This window comes from Coregonus clupeaformis, chromosome 28, assembly GCF_020615455.1.
Source record: "Coregonus clupeaformis isolate EN_2021a chromosome 28, ASM2061545v1, whole genome shotgun sequence".
Taxonomy (NCBI): domain Eukaryota; kingdom Metazoa; phylum Chordata; class Actinopteri; order Salmoniformes; family Salmonidae; genus Coregonus; species Coregonus clupeaformis.
In genome coordinates this window covers 3,341,960-3,364,535 of record NC_059219.1, presented here as the reverse complement: position 1 = coordinate 3,364,535, position 22,576 = coordinate 3,341,960, and the positions used below count along the sequence as shown (strand labels likewise).

At 43.1% G+C, this 22,576-nt stretch overlaps 5 protein-coding genes across 10 annotated transcripts in view; 3 read left to right on the top strand and 2 right to left on the bottom strand.

Annotated features, from left to right (window-relative positions):
- The window catches only part of LOC121543971 (lymphoid-restricted membrane protein), a 31,177-nt gene extending 28,843 nt beyond the window's left edge, over window positions 1-2,334 (top strand). The window contains exon 37 of the mRNA XM_041854094.2: window positions 1,215-2,334. Within this exon, the coding sequence (XP_041710028.1) occupies window positions 1,215-1,479 (265 nt within the window). The 3' untranslated portion in view covers window positions 1,480-2,334. The remainder of the gene's footprint in view (window positions 1-1,214) is intronic.
- dnai7 (dynein axonemal intermediate chain 7) lies at window positions 2,306-9,160 on the bottom strand. The gene is made up of 16 exons (XM_041853654.2): window positions 8,969-9,160; window positions 8,592-8,609; window positions 8,211-8,298; window positions 7,876-7,967; window positions 7,642-7,746; window positions 7,301-7,438; window positions 6,947-7,081; window positions 6,136-6,239; window positions 5,639-5,948; window positions 5,423-5,549; window positions 4,957-5,120; window positions 4,561-4,744; window positions 4,100-4,314; window positions 3,703-3,861; window positions 3,262-3,375; window positions 2,306-2,848 (listed from the first exon to the last, which is right to left on the bottom strand). The coding sequence occupies exons 1-16, from the start codon at window positions 8,969-8,971 to the stop codon at window positions 2,579-2,581; spliced, it is 2,226 nt and encodes a 741-aa protein (XP_041709588.1). The 5' UTR covers window positions 8,972-9,160; the 3' UTR covers window positions 2,306-2,578.
- Window positions 9,161-10,875: 1,715 nt separating this feature from the next.
- On the top strand, window positions 10,876-12,401 carry LOC121543635 (electron transfer flavoprotein regulatory factor 1). 5 transcript variants are annotated; one of them, XM_041853658.2, is made up of 3 exons: window positions 10,876-11,139; window positions 11,569-11,645; window positions 11,818-12,401. In XM_041853658.2, the coding sequence occupies exons 2-3, from the start codon at window positions 11,601-11,603 to the stop codon at window positions 12,061-12,063; spliced, it is 291 nt and encodes a 96-aa protein (XP_041709592.1). In that variant the 5' UTR covers window positions 10,876-11,139; window positions 11,569-11,600; the 3' UTR covers window positions 12,064-12,401. The 5 variants fall into 5 exon arrangements, with proteins under 5 accessions (XP_041709592.1, XP_041709593.1, XP_041709591.1 ...); XM_041853659.2 differs by having other exon boundaries at window positions 10,876-11,198; window positions 11,572-11,645; XM_041853657.2 differs by having other exon boundaries at window positions 10,876-11,198.
- A 788-nt stretch (window positions 12,402-13,189) lies between these two features.
- Window positions 13,190-15,260, top strand: LOC121543637 (electron transfer flavoprotein regulatory factor 1). 2 transcript variants are annotated; one of them, XM_041853661.2, is made up of 3 exons: window positions 13,190-13,421; window positions 14,488-14,561; window positions 14,728-15,260. In XM_041853661.2, the coding sequence occupies exons 2-3, from the start codon at window positions 14,517-14,519 to the stop codon at window positions 14,971-14,973; spliced, it is 291 nt and encodes a 96-aa protein (XP_041709595.1). In that variant the 5' UTR covers window positions 13,190-13,421; window positions 14,488-14,516; the 3' UTR covers window positions 14,974-15,260. The 2 variants fall into 2 exon arrangements, with proteins under 2 accessions (XP_041709595.1, XP_041709594.1); XM_041853660.2 differs by having other exon boundaries at window positions 13,216-13,421; window positions 14,485-14,561.
- A 175-nt stretch (window positions 15,261-15,435) lies between these two features.
- Window positions 15,436-21,592, bottom strand: LOC121543972 (sodium-coupled monocarboxylate transporter 1-like). The gene is made up of 15 exons (XM_041854095.2): window positions 21,242-21,592; window positions 20,631-20,696; window positions 20,461-20,512; window positions 20,252-20,319; window positions 19,935-20,089; window positions 19,538-19,678; window positions 17,962-18,091; window positions 17,386-17,474; window positions 16,954-17,063; window positions 16,736-16,803; window positions 16,553-16,639; window positions 16,216-16,430; window positions 15,945-16,048; window positions 15,767-15,855; window positions 15,436-15,673 (listed from the first exon to the last, which is right to left on the bottom strand). The coding sequence occupies exons 1-15, from the start codon at window positions 21,590-21,592 to the stop codon at window positions 15,554-15,556; spliced, it is 1,845 nt and encodes a 614-aa protein (XP_041710029.1). The 3' UTR covers window positions 15,436-15,553.
- Window positions 21,593-22,576: the final 984 nt, after the last annotated feature.

Genomic DNA, 22,576 nt, shown 5'->3' with positions numbered 1-22,576 from the left:
TGGTCTTGTAGCCCATTCTAGCCTTGTGTAGGTCTACAATCTTGTCCCTGACATCCTTGGAGAGCTCTTTGGTCTTGGCCATGGTGGAGAGTTTGGAATCTGATTGATTGATTGCTTCTGTGGACAGGTATCTTTTATACAGGTAACAAGCTGAGATTAGGAGCACTCCCTACTTATTTCCCTCATTTAAAAAAAATGCAAATCTATTTATAACATTTTTGACATGCGTTTTTCTGGATTTTTTTATTTATTCTGTCTCTCACTGTTCAAATAAACCTACCATTAAAATTATAGACTGATAATTTCTTTGTCAGTGGGCAAACGTACAAAATCTGCAGGGGATCAAATACTTTTTTCCCTCACTGTAGTAGCTTCTCTGCCACTCCTGATGCTTATACACTTTTCACACCATCGTGCCGACCTGAACCATACTGTACTGTGCTGTCTCAGATATGTATTTTTTTGCCAACTACGGTGGGTGGATGCGTAACGAGGCCAGAGCAGTACAACGCCGCTTGGCTCAGTAGTGTGAAAAGGCTTCTAGAAGCTGTAGCCTGGATTCCTGTCTTTTTTCTGCTTTAGCCATCTGCTTGCCAAATGTAAAGCAGTTGGTTAAATCAGAAGTAGATCTGGCTTCCAGGCTGTGCTGCTTTAGGTCAAGGGAGCAGACTCTGGTCCAGAATGACTGAGCAAAACGGCTGGTGTAAACAATATACCTGGTCTAGAGCAAACGCTTTGTGAATCTAGCCCTTGGTCTCTGAGCCCGAGCAGTTTCTGGACTTGTGGTGGGGGATTCGGTCTCGGTTCAGTGTTTCTGCTTCAAACAAACTCTGTCCGCTCTAATCTCTTCCATGCATTCCCATCAGGAGAACTGCTGTGAGTGTGTGTGTTTGTGCGTGCCCCCTCTGGAGTGTATGTGAGACATGCATTGCCTCGCCGCTCAACATGCTGCAGTTCTCTAGTGCTCTATTTCTATTTTCTGTGTACCAGGTGTGTGCTACAGAGAACGCTTTGGAGTGGTGGTCAGTACATGCTGCTAACACCATCCTAACTTAGCCTAGCATCGCTACATCACTGCTTTGGGAAGACGGACAGACAACCAGCTGGCTAAAGCAGACTGACTGTCTCATTCAGACATTAGCTTCGCTTTGGCTAACCCAGGCTAAGTTTTACTTGGTGTCCATTCTAAATCTTCTCTTTCCTTCTCTCTCCAGTCCCAGCCTGGCAGAGCAGGCCGCAGCAGCCCCGTGTTTGGGCTACTCCTCCCGGCCTGCGTCTGCAGCCAGTGGGTCCCGGGGACTATGGCTGTGGCTGGCCCTAGTAGTGGTCCTAGCAGGCCTCCTGGCCCTCCTAGCCAGCCTGGTGCTGCAGCCGGCCGTGGACGCAGCGCCCGTGGGGACCGGGGACTCCTGGGTGACCATCCAGCAGCTCCTGTGGCCCTACACAGGGCTGAGGCACAACGGACAGCCGCCGGTTTAGAGGGGCTGTGGCCCCAACTGACAGAGAGATGGACAGGCAGGCCTCGGGGTGGTCAACCCCTGGACGGTCATCTTCTGCAACTTGAACCATCACGTGTGTTAGACTAGTTAGTGTGTGAAGAGAGAGCACTTGAAGACAGAAGCAGTCGGTGTGTTGGTACTGGGGCTACTGACCACCACAGCTAAGGGAGATTTCCTATTGGTGCCCGGAGACATTCTACCACGCCATTACAGAAGGGGGATTGTAATGTTATTGGCCGGTTGTTGGCTGTTGTATATGTGGGCACAATGTTGACCAATCAAGTCAAGGAGGACACCAGCGTTGGGCTGTCCAATCATGAAATGGACTTCAGCGCATGCTATCCAATGACGTCACACCTTTTGAGCGTTTGTTGGTCCATCATCCTATGGACATCAACATGCTTGCTCATGGACAGTGGATTTAGCCGTTTTTGCTTTTTAAAACAAATTTCATAGTAAACTTCTGAATCTATTATGGCATTTGCAGTTGCCTGAAGAGGCCACCATTTAATAATTATTTTTGCATTCATTTGTTAAGTTGTTGTAGGTGAAATCGTTTTTTTTTAAATTACATTTATGAACCTTGGTAATACACTGCCATTTTTTAATGTTTAATTTATCGCTTTACAGTTTGACAGCATTGGACTGTGTGGGGATATGTGAATATCTATTATATTGCATCTGTTTTTGTTATAATCAGCGTTTGTTACAAACTCACACAAATGGTTTTTACTTTACTTCTTTAAGTGCTCACTTATGAAATTCATACACTTTTGTATGTTCCAAAGAGGGGGAGTGAAACTTTGCACAATAAAGGAACTTTATTCTACAGAAATAAGCTTTGTGGTTTTACATGAGGGTCCATCTGTTGTAAGGGTTAGAGGTCTGTTAAAGTTCAGTGAGCAGTCATACACACGGTGTTCCATATGTTGAAGTTGCCGCTGACCTCTGATACAAGATCAGATATACATATTCCCCCTAATGGTTAAAGTTATGATCGGGAATAGTCAAATATGATCCTAGGTCTGTGGTTGTTGGCAACTCCGACATAGAGCTTGGGGGTTTAGTATCTACTGTAGTCAGGAGTATGTGAGAGGCCGTGTGGCACACAGCAGTCTGTGCACGGCATCGACAAACAGGTGGTGAGAGTGTCGTTCCTGTCCTGCGGGGGACATGCCGTCTCGGAGCATGTGCAGGAAGGTGGAGTGGAACTCACTGCCGGGGTCCAGTTCTGGAGAGAACGCCTCACTGTGTTCCTTGATCCTCAGCCTCTGGTTCCTCTGGGCCCCCAGCAGGTACACACACCATGAGTCCTCTCGGACCGGGACCGGGTCTAGGTGCTCACACACCTGGGAGAGGTTAATCCTACTGTACACATACTACGACACATACACACCACAACGACTCTGGCACTGGGATGGCTGCTAGGTGCTCACACACCTCGGAGAGAAGAAGGCGGTGTCAATAGTAGGGGTAAATAGCCTATCCATCTGCACTGACAAAGTACTATGCAGGTGCAAGGAAATGTGTGTCAGTATTAGAGGTGAATCTCAATCAAGTCCAGTCAACCAGCTCAGTGTTTCCCCTATATGCACTGCAGCTCTTTCCTTGTTCCTGATTCTGAAGCTACTTCTGTTCCTTTCTGGGGCGGTCCTCTATACAAGCACACTCACTCATTCTACGTGTGTATGCGTGACAGACGAGAGAGAGGATGTGAGTGTGTTTAAACAGTATGCATCTCTAGGTGTGTGTGTGTGTCTACCTGTAGCGCCAGATGCTCCTGGCCACACTGTGTGTTCCACTGGCTCCAGGAGAAGGCGAAGGCAGAGGAGAGCAGGGCCATCTGTTCATACACAGCGTGTTCTATCAGAGGGTCCTGGAGAAAAGGTTCATATTATGAGACAAGTGTTTCAACTCTACACAATTTAAGCCTAACCAAATTTTCAGTTCCAATGAGTTGGTGATTTGTTGCTCTTTTTTTGGGGGGGGGGTCCTACAGGGGAGGAGAAGGATACTGCATCAGATGTTTCTCACCCCAACCTATCAATCCTAATCTACTGTAGGTTTCCCATGAGTTGCTAATAGGTTTTTGTTGCAAAAAGCTATACAGGTTCAACAGTGTTACAAGCAACATGAATTGTGTGCCCACATTGCTTTGTGGAACACTCATCTAATCCACAGTATACGGGTTGATGGCACTCACCTTTGCGTTTATGCTGACATATTTGTCGGAGTATTGGTTGACGAAGATGTTGACCCCGGCACTGACCATGGCTTTCTGCAGGCCAGAGGGACTCATCCACTGGCCCAGGATGTGGTTAAGTCCTCTCTCCTGGGCTGACTGGAGCATACACTTCCTGCCCTGTCGGAGAGAGGAGTCAGGATGCATTATGTCATGGATCTGGGCAATGCCTCTACAATAATAGCCTCGTTTCCTTCATTACCACTGAAAACATTGGATAGATTTCCACAATACTGTTTCTCCAGAAATGAATCACTGAGGAATGTTCACAAATAGAGGAAGCCATTTTAGACTGTTGAGATGCACTCAACAGTATGTCTATGGAGGAGATGGAGCATGACAGATTGTGAGTTCTTGCCTTGATGGTGATGCTGACTTCAGTAAGGGCTGCGGTTATGGTGAGCAGGGCAGAGTCCTGTCCCAGTGGTCTGAGCTCCCAGCTCTGGAACGGCATGTTGGCATACGAGTCCTGTAGCAGCGTGAAGGCGTAGAAAGTGTCCATCTTGAAGGAGATCTTCCGCTCAGCCTCGTCGTATGACGTCTCACTGATGCAGTCTGTCTTCCAGTGCTGACCTATTGATTGACAGATCATTTTAGATGTGTTGAATAGACATCATGGCTCTCAATTATGTAGAATAGGGAATCATGTCAACTACACATTTATATCTCAAAGTTCTGTACATTTTGTGTAAAGTACCCCCCACAAGGTAGGAACTACATTCAGAATCTGGGATATGTTAAATACATGTATGTAACAGTATCATATCAGTCCCAGTCAATGTGGAGCCCATCCAGTTCTCCTCCAGGTGTCTCTCTCACTTCCAGGGTCCCAGCGGGCCACCTGGGGGTCCTCCAGGAACAGGACAGAGTCAGGCAGGGTGACAGTGACCCCTACAGGGGGACAGGTCAGGACCCCACTGTCCTCCAGCTTCATGGAGGCAGAGCCCTGGATCTGGGACTGGTCTGTGTGGTAGGGGAACGGCTGCAGCCCTGTGTCCAACAGCTGGGGGTTGGGGCGAGAGACACCAAGGTTATCTAGTCTCCTTGATTAATGCATCATATCTAACAACTGCAAAGAGGAGTTGTACTTTATCGAGGAGTTTGCACATTCAGTAACCCACAGAAGGGGTGACCAGTGACAGTCCATGGAGTACATTACACAAGGGAAACTGCTGTCAGAAATGGCACGTGCTGTACTTGGTGGTTCTGGTTCACCTCTCTCATCTCCCATCCGTTGAGTTGTTGGGACTGTGGCGGCAGACGGAACACATCACAGTAGAAGACTCCTCCCAGGGGTGTGTACTGCTGCAGGTCCACCACCTGATCCTCGTAGCTGTCAATCACTGGGTCCATCGGAGTGGGGGCGGAGTCTCCCTCACCTGGACAGGACACACGTACAGGTGGACATGGGAATCACAATATGGAATGAAAGGGACTGGTTAATTCTCAAGCAGTTTTTATAGTAACATGACTAGGGTTGCAAAATTCTGGTAACTTTCCCCAAATTCTATTTTTTCCAGAAATCTTATATAGAGAACTCCCGGATTTCCTACTTATTCCCTCCTGATTCCAGGGATGTTGCAACGCTAAACATGACACACTAAAAAGAATCCAAAGAGAACAGTGAAATATATAATGTTATTTGACTACTTTGTCCTCTGAGGCAGTTGTAGTCTCTCACCTGAGTCATCTCCCTCTAGCATGGTATCTATCTGACTCCCTTTCTCCTCCAGCTTCTGTTTCACATCCTCCAGCTGCTTCTGACCACTCCTCCTCTCCTCCTTCATAGACATCACACTCACCGCACTCTGACACACACCCACATGCACACAGATGTTAGCCTATGTCACTTTTAAACAACTTTTCATTAATCCTATGATCGTTGTATCCAGCTTACCTTCCTGCCTTCTGAGCCTCTGACAGACTGCACCTCTTCCTCTGCACCTCCCTGCTGTGTGCTCCCTCTCCTGTCACCATCTCTCTCTGTCTCCCCCCGCTCCCTCGCGGGGGTCGCTCCCTCCAGAAGGGGCTCCTCCCTGGCCCCCAGGCCCAGAGACATCCTGCTGGGGGTCTGGCCTTTCAGGTTGGCCAGGTGAGACAAGTGGTCGTAGTGGGTGTGGAGGATTCTCACAGCGATGTCACTGACAGCCAGCTGTTTGGGCAGCTCAAAGCCCAGCCCCACCTCCTCGAAGTAGAACCCTTTAAACCTGGAGAGCCACAGAGAGAGAAACACTGTCACAAATAGAAAATACTAAATTGTTCTGTTTTCGCTTCACCCAACGCATCCGTAAGAATGGGTTTGAGTATAAACAGACTGTTAGCAAGGAGACTAGATAGAAAGTATATTTGTGTGAAGTGAATAGAATAAAAATCAGACCGACGTCTGTGACGTGCCTTGGGTTCTTGTTGAGGTTGGCCCACAGACACAGTGTGATGTTGTCATCCTGGACCACTGTCTGCATGTTCCCCGTCTCAATGTCTGAGTGAGCATTCGCCCACTGTGGCCAGTGAAAAACAAACACACATCAGCAAAACATGCTCATCTTACATTACAAAACTTAAATACAGTAGTTTCCAAAACAAACTGGCAGAAATGTTTTCTGCATGTCTTATACAGTGAGGGAAAAAAGTTTTTGATCCCCTGCTGATTTTGTACATTTTCCCACTGACAAAGAGGGTATTCCAGCATGACAATGACCCAAAACACACGGCCAAGGCAACAAAGGAGTGGCTCAAGAAGAAGAACATTAAGGTCCTGGAGTGGCCTAGCCAGTCTCCAGACATTAATCCCATAGAAAATCTGTGGAGGGAGCTGAAGGTGCGAGTTGCCAAACGTCAGCCTCGAAACCTTAATGACTTGGAGAAGATCTGCAAAGAAGAGTGGAACAAAATCCCTCCTGAGATGTGTGCAAACCTGGTGGCCAACTACAAGAAACGTCTGACCTCTGTGATTGCCAACAAGGGTTTTGCCACCAAGTACTAAGTAATGTTTTGCAGAGGGGTCAAATACTTATTTCCCTCATTAAAATGCAAATCAATTTATAATTTTTCTGGAATTATTTGTTGTTATTCTGTCTCTCACTTTCAAATAAACCTACCATTAAAATTATAGACTGATCATGTCTTTGTCAGTGGGCAAACGTACAAAATCAGCAGGGGATCAAATACTTTTTTCCCCTCACTGTACATCATCAGTACCCCTTACCTTGAGTATCTCCTCAGTGGTGTGGTCATGTTTAGACTGGATGAGAGTCTGGATGGAGAGCAGGGTCTCCTGGTACCTCAGGGCATCAGCTGGTTCAGGCTGATCCCTCAGCATACCCTCCAGCTCCTCTAGCAGCTGCAGGCGGAGATAAAGGGCAGCCATGTTTATGTTCATCCTTCATTTGGTAGAATCATTATAGATCAATACATGTCTCAAATAGAAGTGCTCTTGACTGGGTCACGTTAAGTGCGGTCAAACAGGAACAAGTGTAGGTAGTAGAATAGTAAAATCACCTTTGTTTTCCTCTGTTTCATGTCTCCTTAATGTGACCCTGGTGTTTAATAGTAAACCTACCTGTAGAGCCAGGGCACACTCCTTTAGAACCGGTTTGATCTGGACCTCTGGGTCCTCCCTCCACAGGTTGATGAAGGTGTTGATCTCCTGCTGGACTGAGGGGTCTGGACTCCCATCACAACGCATGTACCTGTCCCACTGGGGAGAAACATAAGAGCAGATTTTAACGATGTCAAACAGGGCTCATCTGGTTTATATGTCTACGTCTACCAAGGCCTGCCATTATGGTAGTCTCTTGGACACGGTGTCTAAAAACCATAACATGAAGGCTAGGACTATCTGGGCAAATATCTTCAGTAACTACACAAAAGTCAGGCCAGAGCATTAGAACAATCAAACACCTTGGCTTTTTCTCTGGACTCAGTCTCCCACTTGGTGACTGCAGTCTGTTTCTCTTCCAGTAGATGACGCAGTTCGTTCAGCTCGTCCTCTCTGCGATCTTTGTCCTGTCACAGAAAGCCAGCAATGATCACTATTTCTCATTAGGACATTATGGACAGGTTTAACTTCAAGAGCCCTCTCCGTACACAAACACAGCGATAACCATGAATGATAAAGGTCAGTGACGGTAACACCTTTAGCTCCAGTCTCTGATGCTCCTCCTGCTCCTTCCTCTCTCTCTCCAGCCTCCTCTGCTCCTCTTTCTCAGCCAGGAGTCGAGCCTCCTCTACACAGCAGAGGGGGAAAGGGGTCATGGGTCAAACATACAGTACATGCTATTGAAGTAGCCCCATGAGTGTATCTGATGTATTACTGATGTATCACTGTGCATACTATTGAAGCATCTCATAATACAAATGGCAGTTCAATAGCACAGATCAAACGGTACAAATGCACACACAGACATACAACCATTAGCATACAACAGAGGATTTGTCATGGATTGAATGAGAACGAGAAATGACAGTACCCTCTTCCTTTTGTCTTCTCTCATCCTCCTCTTTCTGAAGTCGCTCCTTCTCAGCCTTACTGAGCTTGCCTCCTTTCTTTTGGGCAGACTTGAACCAAATCAACAATTCAACTTAATGAACAAATGTAATCAATTGTGATCATAGACACATTTGCAAACTAATGAATTATTGCAAGTTGTGTGCATTACAAAAGTTGAGTGTGAAGGTAAAGAACATAGCTATCGAAAAATAACTTAGACTCAGAGATTCTGGGGAGAAATTGAGAACATGCTATTATATTCAATTTAGCTAGCTAGCTAGCTATATCTACTAGGTCTAGCTTGTTATATCTCTCATGAATCAATATTATGCTATTCATAACAGTAGTTAACAAGAGTTACCTTTGCATCCTTGGGTGGCTAACAAGGAGAGAACATACAGAATAGAAAGTTAGGGGATAGAGTATTTAGCTGTTGCAAGATAAGGCTGAAAGAAAAAAAAGAGAAACACAGACTTGCAGCAGCATCATAATTGCAGTAGCACTTGCAGTAAAGAGAAAGCTGATTTGCAGTGGCTTGCTTGCTAGCTAGCTAACGTTAGCTAACTCTGGTTTAGCTAGCTAACTAGCTATGTAGCCAGTTTGTTACTTGCCAGAGCAAGTACTTATGCAACTAGCTGTATCTAGCTACTCAATATCTTAACAACCTAACCAGACATTCATTTTCTAACTCACTAATTACATAATAAAGTAGCTAACATTTGTTTGAAAACTGCTCACCATCTTCTCTTGGTGGGATATCTATCAGCTGTCACCTCTTTTCGCGTCCAAGTTACCATGGAAACGGTAACGCACGCATGCATGCACGCACAGTAGTTCAATATTTTGATTTGCGACATGTACAACGATTTATGGCGTTGTTTATGAACTCGTTAGATTTTGATTGTATGACTTAATTTGCCCTTTTTTATTTAAAAATAATTGGGTCATACAATCAAATTAAGTCATACAATCAAAATATTGACACACAGGTCCACGTGTTCGAGAGGATCCTAATGTACTTTATCTTATTGTGCTTTCAAGACATCTGGGAACTCGGAAAAATACGAGGTCATATCATGACGTCAATGATCTTCAGGTCGCAAAGTCTGCGCTCGAGAAAGAGGCCTGAGTTCCCGACATGGAATTCCGAGTGGGATCACCGTTGAAAACGATTTATCCAAGTTGGAGCTCGTTTTTTTTTTCGAGTCTCAGTTGTCTTAAATGCACTGAAGTCGGAAGTCGGATTTTTTCCGAGTTCCCAGTTGTTTTGAATGGGGCAATACATCGGGTGCATATCGTCTCACGTCAGATCAGATGGCGTCACGGAGGAGTGACGCTCCTTGTGCTATCTGACGTAAGATATTGGCCGTGTTCGAGAGGATCAAAACCGTATTATGGGTAAATTGTGACTGACTGACTCACACTGATTTACAAATAATAAAGAGTCGTTATTTAGGATGCAAGGTGATTTGTAGATCAGTCAGTCTCAACTGGCCTTTAAAGTCGGCTGCAATGTCGAGCGCGCCCATTGTTTTACCCATTGATCAAAATATGCGTTTTTGATTGGATACCTATGTATCATGGGTAAATTGTGACTGACTGGGTGCATTCGACATTGCAGCCGGCTTAAAGGCGAGTCGAGACTGACTGATCTACAAATCACCTTGCATCATAAATAACTACTCAATATTATTTGTAGATCAGTCGGTCAGTCAAAATTTACCCATGATACAACACCGTTTTATGCTCTCGAACAGGGCCACTGACTGACTCTACAAATATTAATGGGCGCATTCGAGCCGATCACTTTTGTCAAGTTGGTACCAAATTGTGTTGCATTATGGGGATTAACATTTTCCGACTTGCGCATACATGTCAACTGCATGAACTTGACAAAAATCATGTGATCGTGAAGTTTTGACTGCAGTCGACTGCAAGTTTCTGCAGTTGCTCTTCACCAACTTCATACTGCAGCCATCGCCTGCGTTGTACTGTATATTGTCAATTAATCATTAGTTGTTGTTTTTTTACTCATGCAAAAGTAACCAAAGACATAATTGAAACAGGAACCAACTTTGCCGTGATTCATGTATACAGTGGACAAATTAATGTGATGTTTGAGGCCCTCACACTAATTGATTGTACTATGTACGCACATATGATTTCAGTTTGTTAGTGTATGATATTGGGGTTGAAGACATGTTTATTTCGACATTATGAAGAAAAACGTATGAACAATGGCAACACTGCCATATTAATCTGAGCATTGCTGTTGGAAAACCACATTAGTGTCTGACTTTCGGCTTTCGTAGATGCACCTCCCCCATCTTCACTCCTTGACTTTCCTCTACAGTCGGTTGCTTTAGCCTTACCACTCAAACGCGCCCAATGAGTAGTTATTTATGATGCACGGTTTTTTCTATATCAGTCATGCCGCGTTCATGTGCTAGGAAACTCAGAAATGTCCTACTTGCTAACTGGCTGTACTAATACACGTGCCGCACTCAACGAATCAGCAAGTCGGAAATGTCCGAGTTTCCTAGTTACGACTATGATGTGAACGGGCATCAGTCGGCAGTCGCCTGCACTGTCGCCTGCCTGCAACGTCGAACAAGCCCAATGTCTAATAGTCAGGTCGTGTCACTCCTATGCGACGCTCGTCCCTCCACCAGGTGTAGTCGGGTCACTGCTAGAAGGGATCCAACTTTTGTCAAATTAACGTAAATAGGTAGTTTAAAAAAAAAAAACTTAACCTAACTATCCTAACTTGCTCCGTAAATTATCCTAACCTGCTATGAAAAGTCAAATCTGATGTTTTAATTTGACAAAAGCTGGATCCCGTCTAGCCGTTACCCTGGAATCGACGCAATGTTTGACGTAATGCTCCCATGTAGCCAGTTTTCAGCAAGGTACACAGCTTTCAACTCTGCACTGCGAGGATTTATCGATAAGGGAGCCTAGCTATAATGTAATGAAAGCTAAATTATATCGTGTGAATAAATCGATTAATCACAAAGCGAATTAATGTTTTTATAATCGAGGGTGTTTAGCCAATTACGTTACTATTAGCTAGCTAATCATTCGCTTTCCCAGAGCTTTTCTACCTAGCCGCAGACTTTGAACTGTTACCTAACCTACCAGCTAAGTGAACCAAGGTAAAATAAGCTAAAATGCACTATGCATGACACATAGCTAGCTAAAGATTGTAAGGCTCACAGGATATGTGATGTGACAACAATCAGACATAAGCATATTTCTTTCTGAGCTGTTGTTTTACATAGTCGGCTGCTGAATAGTAATTCACCTGTTGTATCTTCTGACCTTTTCTTCCATCCCAGTAGTGAAGGCTGATACAGTCTCAGGAAGTGACATGGCCAACCCTCTGAGGAGAGAGGTTAGACAGCTGTACAAGAATGTAAGTTCAACACTGATTGACTGCTGTCAATGCACCCACGCTTTGTTGTTGTTACCCACACTTACTTTCAATAAGATATTTGCTTCCACTCATGCAATCTTTTGCTGTCTGTCCAAAACAATCCCCAAAGCACTGGGATTATCACTGGTAACCTGCCTCCTTCCACTGACAGCTACTGTATCTGGGACGGGAATACCCCCAAGGAGCAGACTACTTCAGGGAGCGTCTGAACAGTGCCTTTATGAAGAACAAAGATGTCACAGACCCTAAGGAGATCAGAAAGCTTGTCGAGTGTGGAGAGGTTGTGATTAAGGAACTGGGGACCCTGTACTATCTGAGGGAATATAAAGCCATGAAAAAGCGTTTCTACGAAGAAGAATTGTTAGGCCTGCTGAATATAGGCAGACCGATAGACTGATAGCCTAGATGTTTGGCAGCTGAATCGTCAGTATGCGGGTTGTTCCATGAATAGAGAACATTTTGGGTTGTGTATCCCAAAAATATTGATTTCACCCAATTTTAACATTGTCATAAAAAGCACGTTCCACTTTGTAAAAACATACTTTTACATCTCAAGGGCTTAAATAAAACTAATGATTAGTAAGTGCCATTAAAGTAACAGGGTTGACGTAACAGGTTTTCATCTTAAATCTGCCATAAATCCCCTGTCGACAGGGGGAATGGGAACTTGTTATGTGCAACAGGAAGGGGGATTCGAATGCAAGCTTCACAAAAAATAAAATGTTAAAAATAAAATGTCTAGCCTATCTATATATGGGTAACAGGGTTGACATGATATGCTCGATGCGCTCTCATTCTGATTGAATGGAATGAGAAGTCCTAGAGTACCCTCTTCCTTTTGTCTTCTCACCTCATCTTTCTGAAGTCGCTCCTTCTCAGCCTTAATGAGCTTGCCTCCTTTCTTTTTGGCAGACTTGAACCAAATCAACAATTCAACTTGATGAGCATAAATGTGACCATAGACAAATTTGCAAGCTACTGTATGCTTGCAATTTGTGGACATTGCAAAAGTGAAGGAAGGTAAAGAACATATCTAAAGACTAGACTCAGATGCTGGGGAGAAATTGAAACATGTTATATTCAATATTGCTATCTAGGCCTATATCTACTAGGTCTAATATCTCTCATGAATCTAATATAGAGAGAGATATTATGCTATGCATAACAACAGTAACAAAGTTACCTTTGCATCCTTGGATGGCTTACAAGGTAAGAACATAGAGAATAGAAACTTAGGATATATAGTATTTAGTTGTAGTAAGATACGGCTGAAAGAAGCAAAGGAGAAGCAAAACAGAGACTTGCAGCATGCTTGCAGTAAAAGGAAGCTGATTTGCAGTCATTTGCTCACCTTGAGTCCTATCTAGCTAGCTAACTGGTAATCTAATTTACTCTGGCTAGTAACAATTTGCTACTTATGCAACTAGCTACTTGGCTTGTAAACATGTCAAACTAACCACAAAATTCATTTTCTAACTCTCTGGTTAGCTTGCTAAATAGGTAATGAAATAACATTTGTTGGAAAACTGGTTATCTTCTCCTGGTGGGATATCTGTCAACTCTTTTCACGTCCAAGTAACCATGGAAATGCCACCGCACGCACGCGCAGCAGGTCAATGTTTTGGTTTGCGACATGTAAAACGTTTTACGGCGTTATTTATGAACTCCTATTTGAACTCGTGTGGGCGAAGGGCGAAGTAACCAGCCATCGACACTACTTAACTGCAAGGATTTATCGATAAGGGACCTTATAATGTAATGGAATCTTAATTATATCGTGTGAATTAATCACAATGAATGTTTTTATAACCGAGGGTGTTTAGCTAATTACAGTGGTGTAAAGTACTTAAGTAAAAATACTTTTTTTAAAGTACTACTTAAGTAGTGTTTTTGGGTATCTGTACTTTACTTTACTATTTATATTTTTGACAACTTTTAATTTTACTCCACTACATTCCTAAAGAAAATAATGTACTTTTTACTCCATACATTTTCGCTGACACCTAAAAGTACTCGTTACATTTAGAATGCCCAAGCAGGACAGAATTATGGCACATATCTATATAACGCTTTGTCATTCCTACTGCCTCTGATCTGGCGGACTGACGAAACACAAATACTGTGTTTGTAAATTATGTCTGAGTGTTGGAATGTGCCCCTGTCTGTTCGTAATGAAAACATAATACGAAAATCGTGCCGTCTGGTTTGCTTAATATAAGGAATTTGATGTATAACTTTTACTTTGTACTTTAACTAAAGTATGACAATTGAGTACTTGTTCTACCACTGTACCTAAGTACATTTAAAACCCAGATACTTTTAGACTTTTACTCAAGTAGTATTTTACTGGGTAACTTTTACTTGAGTCATTTTCTGTTAAGGTATCTTTACCTTTACTCAAGTATGACAATTGAGTACTTTTTCCACCACTGGCTAATTAGCTAGCTGCGATTCAACCAGTAATTGTCTGTTGACGTTGTGCTGGGAGATAACGTTACTACTATGTCTCCCAGCACAATGTCAAAAGACAATTATTGGTTGAATTTCAGCTGCCAATTAACTAGCCAGCTAGCTAATCATTCGCTTTGTTAACTAGTCGCAAGGTGGCCTTTTTGTACTGTTACCTAACCTACATGCTAAGTGAACCAAGGTCAAGCTAAAATGTATGCATGAAACAGCTAAGATTGTGAGGCTCACAGGATATATGATGTGTGACAACAATCAGACATAGGCACATTTCATGAGCTGTTTTACATAATCATCAGCTGCTGTATACTAAATCACCTGTTGTATCTTCTGACCTTTTCTTCCATCCCAGTAGTGAAGGCTGATACAGTCTCAGGCAGTGACATGGCCAACCCTCTGAGGAGTGAGGTTAGACAGCTGTACAAGAACGTAAGTTAAACACTGACTACTGCCAATGCACCCACCCGTTGTTGTTACCCACACTTACTTTCAGTATCTGAGACTTGCTTCCACTCATGCAATATGTAGCTGTCTTTCCAAAACAATCCCCAAAGCCTGGAATAATCATTGGTAACCTGTCTCCTTCCATTGACAGCTACTGTTTTTGGGACGGGAATACCCCAAAGGAGCAGACTACTTCAGGGAACGTCTGAAGAGTGCCTTTATGAAGAACAAAGATGTCACAGACCCTAAGGAGATCAAAAAGCTAGTCGACCGTGGGGAGTTTGTGATAAAGGAACTGGAGGCCCTGTACTATCTAAGGAAGTACAGAGCCATGAAGAAGCGTTACTATGAAGAAGAATTGTCCGCCATGCTGAATATAGGCAGACCAATAGACTGATAGCCTAGATATTTGGCAGCTGAATCTTCAGTATGCAAGTTTTAGTTTAGCCGTCCATGAACAAGAGTGTTATTAGCAATACAAATGTCCTTAGACACAAATGTTAGCTATATATTACAGACAAAAGTGTTATGAGCTACACTTGCCACTCTTACCCACCTCGAGTTGTGGAATCACGTCCATCAAATGCCTACAGTTCTCTCATGTGTACATCATTGTAAATAATACATGATAGAATGTATTGATAACTTGTACAATGTAATTAAATTATATAAGTATAAATATGAGACATAGCTATTTCAAATGAATGTTTATTTTAAGTGTACAACACTGATAGCCCTATCTTAAAATAAATGAGAAACATTTCATATAAAAGTCAAGCAAAGATATTTCCTTATTAACAATCCTAACTTGTCTTTTCAAGTTGCTGATGTATGCTACATTCATAGAAATATGAGAATATAGATGAGCTATTGATACCATCTGTCAGGACATTCATGAGTCGTGAAAAACAGCAGCACTGGGGAGGGAGAAATATGAGAAGAAAGAGAAACTGTTAAGGCATGGTTTTATCAGCATGTTATGGAAGACTGCTCTTTGTGAAATCCAACTCGTGGACATTGCCGAAGCTGGGGTTATTGTTTCCAAATTTATTCTCTCTGTTCTTTGTGAGGTCCAGCTTTCCTGCTCGTCTCATGGCCTAGGTATGGATGAGAGCTAAATTAATACAGGAAAGTGGTTGGAAGAGAGAACGTCTTGGAGGTTATTTATTGAAAACACTCATATCACTTACCCTTTCTTTAAAGTGCTTGTAAAAGCAAAATAACATTGTATCTTCTTTCATCAATGTCACCCTTGGTTCCAACTTCAACTTCATACCCCCTGGAAAGAGACACATTGTAGTGTAAACAAATATGTTAATTAGACATGAAATATGGCAAGAAGAAACACTACCATTTGGGAAAGAGTACCTGAAAGTAGACTGACCACAAGTCCAACAGCCAGTGTTGTAAGTGTCCCAATAGGACTGAAGTAGAGATAGGACAGGGAGTACCAGGTATCAGCCAGGAAGGGTCTGTAGATGAGACAAACATAGTGGCATCCAACAGCTATAACGTTGCATATATTGTTTACAGCTGAAGCAGTTCGCTATTTTAACATGACAAGGCTCCCAACATACTTGTTCCCTACAGCAAAAGTGTGACCTGTCCTTAACCAAAGATACTGAAGCCCACAACTTACCTCTCTGTTGTATTTTGCTGTAGTACTGTAGTGTATAGGCTTGGTTCTGTTGGGGATGCGGTCCAGTTGAACGCGTCGGCTGCGGTTGTGAAGTTACAACCATGTGTGGTCAGACCCAGAGGCCTGCTCTGCTCTGGTAGAGGAGGGTAAAACTGGGCCCCTATCCCCACCCACAGAGACATAACCAGCCCAGAGATCAGACCAGCCAAGCCCCCCTGCAGCACAGAACACACAGATAGAACACATCAACACTTCAACATAAACTTTCAGAGAGATTAGCTAACAGTTAGCTTGGTTGTATGCTTATAATCCTGATTTTGTTAAAGAGACTACTGACTGTGGCATTGGCGTATGGACAGAGGATCCCCAGTGAGAAGAGACCCAGTAAAGGCCCTCCGATGATCCCAAAGATACTGATAGCTGCCTACAGGGGGAGACAGAGACATATTTTAGAGTTGCGTACCTCAAGACTGAACACATTTTATGTAGAAGTACATACTCCTTTTGTTGTATCATATACCTGCAGCAGACCTCCCATTAGTGAGGCTATGCCAGCCATTCCAATACAGAGAGCCCCATACAGAAAGCCTAGAATGGATCATAGGGATAGCAGTTCAAATCATGATAAATTATGGTTTATTCATTTCTAATATCAGCAAGAATATATCATCAAACATGAGTATAGCTCTCTGAGCTCTGTGGTAAATGCAAAGACACCTATTGATATTAGACACTCACTGAGGCCTTTAGAGGTCCAGGACAGGTGTTTCTCTGACATGTGTGTGTACGGCTTAATCAGATCTTCAATAGTCACGGCAGCCAGAGCATTGACACTGGACGATACCGTACTGTGGCAAGAGAGAGCAAATATAGTGCCATTATTTACCTAGAAATATAACATGATGTAAAATAACATTATAAACATTAATAAAACCTGTATACAGTGTGTGTGAGTGCTATGGAAATAGTCATCTTTGTGTCCCACCATAGGCTGAGAGAGTAAATATTAAGTCATAGTATTGATATTATGAACTTTGAGATATTGCATACAGTACAAATAGTAACAAAAGGGTACTTAATCTAGTAACATATAACATAATGTAACATACTAACATTATAAACAGTAGCAATGATCAAACTTAAGATGACGTATTAGATGGGAATGATAACCTTAGCGTCCCACTGTAGGCTGCTGCCACAAACAATCCTGGTACTCCAGGGTAGTCTCTCAGGATGTCCAGCACCATATATGGCATCAGCTGTACAGAGAAAGAGGGCTGGTCAGTGTCTGTCTGAGTGGTACCACTGGGTTTGGGTTATTTTGGATATTTTTCCTGGGAACAATCTGGATGTGTGGCCGACGAGGGGAAAAAACAGTTTAAGGTGGTTACACTTAGTGGCTGTGAATGTTATCAGTTTAAACAAATATTTGAGAAAATATATCTGTAAAGTGGCAGTCTGGCAGAATAGTAATATTGACAGTGCCTGGTATTTATGCAGGTTAGCGTTTTTTGTCATGAATCTTGTTCTGGTGGCAGCTCTACAGAGGTGGCCACTAGCTGGCGCAGCCACAAAATCTGTCATAAAATCTTAACCCTAACATTAACCACACTGCTTACCCTAATACCTAATACCTGGCCCATCTAGCAGAAATCGCTCAGTTCTGCCTCCAGGACAAGACTCATCCCAATAAACGTCAACCTGAGGTTTTTATTAAAGTGTTATTTCCTGGTTTGTGTCCTCAACCTGATCTGGATCAGACACCATGCCTGCTGTCCAGGGGTCACAGTGCTTGTAGACGGAGTACAGACACAGCCCCGCAAACACAGAACACAGCATGATGACCCACAGTCCTAATAGGTTTATGTAGAGAGACCTGGAAGAGAATACAGAGAGAGAGAAAGAGAGAGAGATAGAGAGAAAGAGAGAGAGAACGGGGCGGGAGAGAGAGAAGGTGTTTTATCAGAAGGACAAGTAGGCTACACTTCCCCATCGTTTATCAGTGTAATTTTGACAGCCAACTAGCTGAAAAAGTTTGAGAGGGTTTATCTAATGTTCCTTTGTTAGATTTGAGCTTGTCTTGCTCTGGCTAGCATTAGTTGTTGATCTTGTTGTTGTTGATGTGCATACTGAGGCCTGTTGTTGTTGATGTGCATAACTGAGGGAGAGAGAGACTACCTTCTCATGGTTGTTTGATCAATAGGACTGTAAAGTTCCCAAATGTAAGAGGACTCCCGTGGTGTTTACATATTTGCAGAAATCCATTCAGGTGTATTTTGTGGCTTTTGGCGAATGCGTTCTAGTTAACAATCTAAAGTTGCACTGTTCCAACTGCCTGTAAACACCAGCGGTGTAAAGTACTTAAGCAAAAATACTTTAAAGTACTACTTAAGTAGTTTTTTGGAGGTATCTGTACTTTAATATTTCTATTTTTTGACTACTTTACTTTTACTTCACTACATTCCTAAAGAAAATAATGTACTTTTTACACTATACATTTTCCCTGACACGCAAAAGTACTTGTTACATTTTGAATGCTTAGCAGGACAGGAAATGGTCCAATTCACATCCCAGGTCATCCCTATTGGCTCTGATCTGGAGGACTCACTAAACACAAAGTATTTGTTTGTAAATTATGTGTGTTGGAGTGTGCCCCTGGCTATCCCTAAATTTTAAAATCAAGAAAATCGTACCGTCTGGTTTACTTTTGATACTTAAGTATATTTAAAACCAAATACTTTTAGACTTTTACTCAAGTAGGTTTTTACTTGGTTACTTTCACTTTTACTTGAGTCATTTTCTATTAAGGTATTTTTACTTTTTCTCAAGTATGACAAATGGGAACTTTTTCCACCACTGGTACACACACAGTCCAGTTCAAAGTGAATGATGGCGGGCCCTTGTGGCAAATGGCTTGTTTGTATAAAGGCCTACTGTAGCTCTGATTGGATATTGCGCACTGGTCTGTGTAGACTCCGGTCTTGGACGAGACAGATGTTGTTATTAGATTTTATTTACTGCAGTGTCTATTAATTGTCCAAACGCTCTGCCGCTTTCCCACTCTATATTTCTATAGAATTTCCACAAATGCCTTAGTATACGTAATTCTCAAACATTCTAAGAATTTATGAAAACGTTAAAATTGCTCGCTTGTCAGATTATTTTCCCGAAAGTGTCATGTTCTTCCTGGGGGTGTATATAAACAGATTTTAATAAGATTTCATGTTACTAAAATGCTGTCAGTTCCACTTTAAACACTGGGGCTGAACAAGAAATAGATCTTCATGCTCTACTCTATCCTTCCAGGAAGATCATGACTCACATTTTGGCGTGAATCATGGATTTGCAGGAGATGTATCTCTGCACCTGGGCTTGGTTGATCCCGTAGATACTGGTCCAGACAAACGTGCCTCCAAACGTGATTGTCCAGAAGGTGTGCCTCCTCAGTGGACTAGCATCAAAGCTACAAAGGAGAGATAGAGACAGAGACAGAGACAGAGACAGAGACAGAGACAGAGACAGAGACAGAGACAGAGACAGAGACAGAGACAGAGACAGAAACAGAGAGAGAAAGAGAAAGAGAAAGAGAGAGAGAGACATTCAGTACACCCTTTTGCAATGTCTTATACTGTATTTTGCACCAAAATACTCCACAAAGTCCAGGTGCAGACTCTTCTCCTGCTCTTTTACATCTATAATCTACATGACAATCTATTCACTCCCAGAAGTTGAGTCGTCCTCCGAACTCTGCGTGGTTGAGGATGTTGGAGACTCCTCCCTGCAGGACCACGGCTCTGATGATGACAGATAGGAAGCCTGCCACCATGATGCCCACCTGGAACACGTCCGTCCACACCACCGCCTTCAGACCGCCCTGTCAGAATACACACCCAGCCATGTTAAATATATGGGTCAAAGGTCACCACACAGTGCTACACAAATCATGCCTCAATCTAACCTCCATCTGTATTTCCCTTACATCAGGGGATAAATGTTAATAAAATAAATGTTTATAACATCACTGTCTGTCCAGTACCATAGTGCAGTAAAAGGTGCAGACCACTCCTGTTGAAATGACAGCACCCCAGAGATCCATCCCAGTCACTGGAGAGACGGAAAAAGAGAGAGGCAGAAAGGAAAAGCTAGAGAGATTGACATCATTTAGCAGAGGAGTGGTTTCAAGTGCACTCAATGCCGATGGGGCTTGAAATTAAATTATTTTATTACTTTTAGAGACTACTGCACCTTGGTTTAATGCCAGAGCTGGAGCATAAATTACTATACCCGTGTAGAGTATCTGTGAGACAGAGAGACATAAGATGTGGCTCTTATAATCACCTGTAGTACAAGGGTTGTTCTCATGTTCATGTAATTCATAGTATGGAGGGGGGAGAGTGTTGTGATAAGGTACTCACAGTCTGAACAATGAACATCACTGTCCCTAACAGACGGGTGGCTCTGTTGAACCGTATCTCCAGATACTGCAGAATGATGACAATGAAGAGAAAACATTTAGAAATAATGAAATATGACACTTTTCTGTTACATTTCTCATGGAAAGGACAATTACATTAGTTCATGTGTGAAGCCCAAAAGACAAAACAAGAGTATAGTCAGCCAGAGGATGAGATGACAAGACTGTGCCAGGATTGTTTCAGTCAGCTGATGAAGATAAAATACTGACCCATATTTTAGCTGTTTGAATCATAATCATAATCTAATCATCAGCATCTCAACAAGACTAAGGAATGGAACCGTGACTACTATGACTTTTACCTGAAACAGCAATCTGTTTGTTTTATAGAAAGATTACAAAATTTGGTCAGTATTTTATTTCCTGAATAAATTGTGTTGGTCAATTGGTCACTTTAAACAATATTTTGTGACCCCCAAGATATTTTTTTCAGGGATTTAGAATTGCTTAGAATTTGCATTGCAATTACTCTGGCTAATCTCTACCAAACATGTTATACTATTTCTGTTGAATAGAATAGAACACAACTCAACAGAGTGGATTGATTCTCACCTCATATGTACTTGTGATGCCCAGCCTGTAGAAGACAGGGAGGAAGACCTCTGAGCTGACCACCACCACCAGCACATAGGAGAGGCTGAAGAGGCCGTAGCTTGCCCCATATCGGTACACTTCGGCTGGGGTGGCCAGCACTGTGATAGCCGACATGAAGCTGGCAGTCAGGGACAAAGCCACAGGTATGGCTGTCATACTCTGGCCTCCCATCAGAAACTCTCTGGAGCTGCTCTGGCCCCTTCCGACGATGGCATAGTACACCCCGATGGCTGCAGACACCAGCAGCATCAGAGCAAACACAGCATAGTCCCCAGCCACAAAGGATCCAACCACTGGAGAGGCTGCCATTGTAGCCTTCTGATTGTGAGGTATAGGCTACTGTACTCACTGGAAGAGTGTCCTATTCCCGAACTTGTAGTCCCTTGTGGTTTCTGTTATTGGAATGCAATGAACTGCAGATAATTAGTATTTCTCTATGACATCTATGATAGCTTACAGTAGGCTGCTGTGCTTTCAGATAGAATGATGTCCTTGTCCGTATTTGTCCTTGTCACAGACAGGATATGAGCTGAAACAGGATAGCAGTGAGCTCTGAAGTCTTTACTGTGCCTGTGTGTTTCTCAAAGACATTACTGGCAGGTAGCAGTGAGCACACCTCTCCACCTCTCCACCTCTTCACAAAATCAAGAGCTGGGATTGTTCCGTTGTTCTCCTGGCTGGACCGATAACTACCCCTGTCATCAGCCCTACCCCCTGGATGGCTGGTACACACGGACACACACAGAGGCATACGCATGCGTATACACACACACACACACGCACACACATACACACACACACACACACACAGACACAGACACAGACACACACACACTTCTGAAAAACTTTGGACCCCAGAGAAAATATAGCTATTTTTATACTAACATGTCCAGTCCAGTATAATGTGTCTAGTGTCCAGTATGTCATGTCCACTAGTTAGTACATGTATGGACCACAGGAGGTTGGTGGCACCTTAATTGGGGAGGATGGGCTTGTGGTAATGGCAGGAGCGGAATAGGTGGAATGGTAGCAAATACATAAAACACACGGTTTCCATGTGTTTGATGCCATTCCATTTGCTCTGTTCCACCCATTATTATGAGCGGTCCTCCCCTCAGCAGCCTCCAATGGTATGGACACTGTATGGACACTGACTGAGCTGTCATTGGGATACAAAAGTATCCAGAAAGTCATCCTGAAGTTGTTGCAAAACCACGCCCCCTTCTGTGCCTTCTCACCACGTGGAAAAGCAAAACGTTCCCATGATGCTTCATTCAACATGGCTGCGCCCCA

What these genes read in the sequence shown, in the direction of transcription:
- LOC121543635 (XM_041853658.2), top strand. Translation starts at nt 11,601, where the DNA reads ATGGCCAACCCTCTGAGGAGAGAGGTTAGACAGCTGTACAAGAAT. An exon ending in TTAGACAGCTGTACAAGAAT is followed by an intron (nt 11,646 to 11,817) that starts GTAAGTTCAACA and finishes TTCCACTGACAG; the next exon opens with CTACTGTATCTGGGACGGGA.
- LOC121543637 (XM_041853661.2), top strand. Translation starts at nt 14,517, where the DNA reads ATGGCCAACCCTCTGAGGAGTGAGGTTAGACAGCTGTACAAGAAC. An exon ending in TTAGACAGCTGTACAAGAAC is followed by an intron (nt 14,562 to 14,727) that starts GTAAGTTAAACA and finishes TTCCATTGACAG; the next exon opens with CTACTGTTTTTGGGACGGGA.
- dnai7 (XM_041853654.2), bottom strand. An exon ending in GAGAAGACAAAAGGAAGAGG is followed by an intron (nt 7,968 to 8,210) that starts GTACTGTCATTT and finishes TCTGCTGTGTAG; the next exon opens with AGGAGGCTCGACTCCTGGCT. An exon ending in ACGGATGGGAGATGAGAGAG is followed by an intron (nt 4,745 to 4,956) that starts GTGAACCAGAAC and finishes CCCAACCCCCAG; the next exon opens with CTGTTGGACACAGGGCTGCA.
- LOC121543972 (XM_041854095.2), bottom strand. Translation starts at nt 21,592, where the DNA reads ATGGCAGCCTCTCCAGTGGTTGGATCCTTTGTGGCTGGGGACTATGCT. An exon ending in GCACCTTTTACTGCACTATG is followed by an intron (nt 20,090 to 20,251) that starts GTACTGGACAGA and finishes GTATTCTGACAG; the next exon opens with GGCGGTCTGAAGGCGGTGGT. An exon ending in GTCCATACGCCAATGCCACA is followed by an intron (nt 16,431 to 16,552) that starts GTCAGTAGTCTC and finishes TCTGTGCTGCAG; the next exon opens with GGGGGCTTGGCTGGTCTGAT.